The sequence below is a fragment of the Nicotiana attenuata genome, chromosome 3 (genome assembly GCF_001879085.1).
Source record: "Nicotiana attenuata strain UT chromosome 3, NIATTr2, whole genome shotgun sequence".
NCBI classification, from domain to species: domain Eukaryota; kingdom Viridiplantae; phylum Streptophyta; class Magnoliopsida; order Solanales; family Solanaceae; genus Nicotiana; species Nicotiana attenuata.
The window spans coordinates 22,752,941-22,758,291 of NC_031991.1; the positions used below are offsets into that span (position 1 = coordinate 22,752,941).

Sequence of the window (5,351 nt, forward strand, 5' to 3'; positions counted from 1 at the left end):
GTCCATCATCAACATACTGAAATCACATCTCGCACCTCATCCATGGAATCACAAGCAGTCGATGCATAGCTGATACCGAGCGCTTACATGCGCACATGCGTGGAAGGAATTCAAAGAGTTACGCTTTAAGATGAATCAATGCCGCTTGATAAGGAAAGAAAGATGGGAAGTTTATCCTGAATGTCCTGTAGCCTCTCGAAGATAGGTATGGACGTCATCATACCGATCGGCAAGACTCTACTAGACACTTGTTCATGACTCATAGAACCTGTAAACCTAGATGCTTTGCTACCAACTTGTCACGACCCAAAATCCAACTAGTCGTGATGGCACCTAACCCAACTCGCTAGATAAGCCAGTTAACAGAAAACCAATTCAAATGAGATTTATTGAGAGAATAAGAGATAATACAACTGCTTTTATACAAATATTTCCGAAGAACTGGTAGTACAAATCATGAGCATCTAAGATTCAGATTTCTTTACAAAACTGATTTGAATAATTACGACATTTTTTTGAAATGTAAATGAACAGAATTCGAATATAATGCTACCAAGAACGAGTGATATCCATAGCTGGAATGCAGGTACATCTTCTGATCCAGCTTCTGCCCTACGCGACAACAACAGCATCCAACATCTGCACACAAAGTGCAGAAGTATAGTATGAGTACAACCAACCCCATGTACTCAATAACTAACAAACCTAACCTTAGGTTGAAAGTAGTGATGAGATCAACTGGTACATTCTAACTATAGAAATAATAGTACGAAAATGTAGGCATGCTTCCAAGTTCAATAGTTAAACTCAATACAAGAAAATTAGATCAAATCTGAATGATATAAGGAATATGACATCTCTATATATACATGTTGTATGTGATGCACTATAATGGAAGCCGCTTGTACTCGCACTCCCAGAGTACTCAATCACTCAGTACTGTATATGGCCAATCTAGCCCAGAGAAGATCCATCCCCAAATATAAATATCAACTGACAGTCACTCATTCAGTACTGTATAGGGCCAATCCAGCCCAGGGAAGATCCATCCCAAAAAATAAATAACTAGGGAAAGATCCATGCCCAGGGAAGATCCACCCCTCAATATAAATAACTAGGGCGAGATCCATGCCCAGGGAAGATCCATCCCTCAATATAAACAACAACTGCGCTCACTAGGGGTGTACAGACTCCAGAGGGGCTCCTTCAGCCCAAGCACTATAATAAGCCAGATCCACGCATAAATCAATCTAACATGCTGCATCGCGCAAGCCGATCCCATAGTATCACTCACAATCAGGCCCTCGACCTCACTCAATCGTCAATCTCCCAGTCTCTCGGGCTCACAATGCCATGAAACTAGCCCAAAAATGATGATATGATGTATCTATAAATAGCAACAGAGACTGAGATATGATATGAAATGAATGAACATGGCTGAGTATGAAATTATAATTTAAACAAATAAATCAACAGCAATATGACCTCTGTAGGTCTCAATAATAACGTCATATAGCCTCAGCATGATTTTTAACATGATTCTCAGCTCAATTTCTTTAACACATGAAAGTACATGGATAATGCCAAGATTATTTGACTACACAATTCCACAGAAGCAATTACGTCACAATTTCTACGGTGCACGCCCACACGCTCGTCACCTAGCATGTGCATCCCCTCTAAAAAATCATGTAACATATATTTTCGGGGTTTATACCCTTAGTTCCAAGTTTAGAAATCCTACTTACCTTGAACAAGCCAAATCCAATACCGAGAAAGCCAAACGATGCTCCCAATTAAGCCATATCGCGCGTACCAACCTCCGGACGACTCAAAACTAGCTAAAAGCAACTCAAATGCATCAAAAGAAGCCCAAGGAAACAATTCCAAATGAAAATGCCAAGTTCTTAATCAAAAGTCAAAAATTCAACTCAAAAGTTAACTCCTGGGCCCACCTAATACAGGTAGAGTGGATATTTGGAATAGACCCTCAGCTCGGAAAGGGTGAGAAGAAGAAGAAGAAGAAGAAGAAGAAGAAGAATAAAAGCAAGAAAGGAAGAGAGAGGGAAGAGAGAAGAAAAATATGGAGATAAAGGATAAGTAGGACCAATAAATATCAACAGGGAATACAATACATAAGGCGAACAAAACCACATAACGCAATAAAAATCTAAGAATATGATGGGACATGCGTGCTACTAAGACTATCGGTGAGCAACTAAAAAACTACCCACTAACCTTCTACCCTAATCCTCGACCTCCACACCCTCATATTAAGGGTCATGTCCTCAGTGAGCTGAAGCAGCGCCATGTCCTGTCTAATCACCCCTCCCCAGTACTTCTTAGGCCTACCTCGGCCTCTTGTCAAAGCCGCCATGGACAACCTCTCACACCTCCTGACAGGAGCATTAATACTTCTCCTCTTGACATGTCCGAACTATCTCAACCTCGACTCCCGCATCTTTTCCTCCATGGAGCCTACTCCCACTTTGTCCCAGATACCTTCATTCTTGATCTTATCTCTCCTGGTACACCCACACATCCATCTCAAGACCCTCATATCTGCTACTTTCATCTTCTACACGTGGGAGTTCTTGACTGGCCAAGATTCAACCCCATACAGCATAGTCGGTCGAACCACCACTCAATAGAACTTACCCTTAAGTCTCGGTGGCATATTCTTATCAGATAAAACACCAGAAGCTAGCCTCCATTTCATCTATCCCGCTCCGATGCGATGTGCGACATCTTCGTCAATCTCCCCATTACCTTGGATAGTAGACCCGAGATACTTAAAGCTAGCTCTCTTGGGATAAATTGAGCATGAAGCTTTACCTGTTTGTCAGCTTCATGGGTCCCATCACTGAATTTGCACTCCAAGTATTATGTTTTGGTTCTGCTCAACTTGAAACCTCTAGACTCCAAGGTCTGTCTCCAAACCTCCAACCTCGCGTGAACTCCTCTTTGCGTCTCGTCATTCAAAAAATATATCAACGGCAAATAGATGCACCAAGGCACCTCCCCTCGGATGTGTCGAGACAATACATCCATCACTAAGGAAAATAAAAATGGGCTAAAAGCCGATCCCTAGTGCAGCCCCATCACAACAAGGAAATGCTCCGAGTCACCATCCACAGTCCTCACCTGAGTCTTAGCACCATCATACATATCTATAATCACCCTAATGTACGCTACCGGAACGCCGCTAGCCTCCAAACACCTCCACAGGACATCCCTCGGGACTTTATCGTACGCTTTCTCAAGGTTAATAAACACCATATGCAAGTCCTTCTTCCTCTCCCTGTACTGCTCCACTAATCTTCTTACAAGATGAATCGCTTCCGTAGTCGAACGCCCCTGCATGAATCCAACTGATTCTCGGAAATAGACACGCACCTCCTTACCATGGCCTCCACCACCCTCTCCCAAACCTTCATAGTGTGACTCAACAACTTGATACCCATATAATTGTTGCAATCTTTTATATCACCCTTGTTCTTGTACAGCGGAACCATCGTACTCCACCTCCATTCTTCGGGAATCTTCTTCATCCTCAAAATAATATTAAACAACCCAGTGAGCCACTCTAAGCCTGCTCGGCCCGCGATCTTCCAAAATACCGGGATTTTGTCTGGCGCTGCCGCTCTGCCCCTGCACATCTTTTGCATCGCCCCTTCCACCTCCTCTATCTTAATCCGCCTACGGTACCCAAAATCCTGCAAACTCTCAGAGTGCCCCAACTTACCCAGCATAATGCTTCTATCCCCCTCCTCGTTCAATAGTTTATGGATGTATGTCTGCCATCTTCTTCTAATAAGTGCCTCGTCCATCAATACTTTTCCATCCTCTTCATTAATGCACTTGACTTGGTCTAAGTCACGGGCCTTCCTCTCCCTCACCTTGGCCAACTGGTACAACTTCTTATCCCCGAGCTCCTCGTACAAATGAGCAAATGTCGCGTTTTTAACCGTCGTAACTTCTAACTTTGCCTCTTTCTTTGTCTTTCTGTAACACTCCCAATAAGTCCTTCTTTCAAATCCTTGTTTCTACTCTCCACTAACTTCAAATAACTAGCTTTCTTGGTTTCCACTTTACCTTGGACCTCTCCATTCCACCACCAGTCCCCTTTATGGCCCCCACAAAAGCCCTTCCTGACCCCTAAGACCTCTCTAGCAACTTCCCTAATGCAATTCACAATCATGAACCACATACTAGACGCGTCCCCCTACTCATCCAGGCCCTCATAGCTAGTAACTTCTCCCCTAACTCCTGATCTTTTTCCTTGGTCAAGTTACCCCACTTGATCGTAGGTTGCCTGCACACCGCCCTCTTCCTCCTACTCCTCTTGATCTCAAGTCCATAACTAGGAGCCTATGTTGGGTCGTGTGGTGCTCACTTGAAATGACCTTGCAATCAGTGCACGGACCGTTATCATATTTCCTGCCGAGAAGATAATCAATCTATGTCTTGCCCATCGAATTTCGAAAAGTGACTAGGTGCTCCTCCCTCTTCGGATCGAGTTAGCTATAACCAAATCAAAAGATCTATAAAAATCGAAAAGTGAAGTACCTCCCTCATTCCTATCCCCAAAATCGAACCCACCGTGCACATCATCATAACCCCTAGCACTAACCCTAATATGGCCATTAAAATCTCCGCCAACGAACAACTTCTCAGTGTGCGGGATACTACACACCACCTCGTCGAAAGCCTCCCAAAATTGCTTCTTGACCTCTTGGTCCAAACCTACCTGGGGAGTGTATGCACTAATCACGTTTACAGTACACCCACCAACTACAAGCTTAATACTCATCAACCTATCGTTTACCCTCCTAACCTCGACCACGAGCTTCCTGAGATCCCTATCAACTAAAATACCTACCCTGTTCTTACCCCCCATCACTTCCTGAGTACCATAGTATAAACCTGTCTACATCTCGTGCCTTGGTACCCTTACATCTAGTCTCCTGAACACACGCTATGTTGATCATCCTCTTCTCAAGAATCTTACGTAACTCTGTGGACTTCCATGTCAACGTCTCAATATTTCAGGACCCAACTCTCAGCCTAGAGGCTTTCTTACCCCCCTTCCCACCCCTAGACCCCACTCCCATCCCACTCGAGGACATGACCTTACTCTCACATCGTTCATTGCCGCCACTATAAGCAAGAGGTATAAGGTAAAAGCTACCACTAAGAACAAATAGCTGGAATGAAGGAAAACAAGCTAGGAATCCGAGAGCTAAAACACTCAAAGGCGCTACTACGAGAAAAGTAACGCGAGTAGGCACCGGAACAGTGAATCTACCTCGTCTAAGAAACTACCACTATGAAAACAAAGAATTAAAAGG

At 43.8% G+C, this 5,351-nt stretch overlaps 1 protein-coding gene across 1 annotated transcript; it reads right to left on the minus strand.

Moving 5' to 3' along the window:
- On the minus strand, window positions 3,088-4,900 carry LOC109224224. Its single transcript, XM_019388811.1, has 4 exons — window positions 4,570-4,900; window positions 4,062-4,176; window positions 3,521-4,005; window positions 3,088-3,431 (listed from the first exon to the last, which is right to left on the minus strand). Exons 1-4 carry the CDS (start codon window positions 4,898-4,900, stop codon window positions 3,088-3,090), a joined length of 1,275 nt encoding a protein of 424 aa, XP_019244356.1.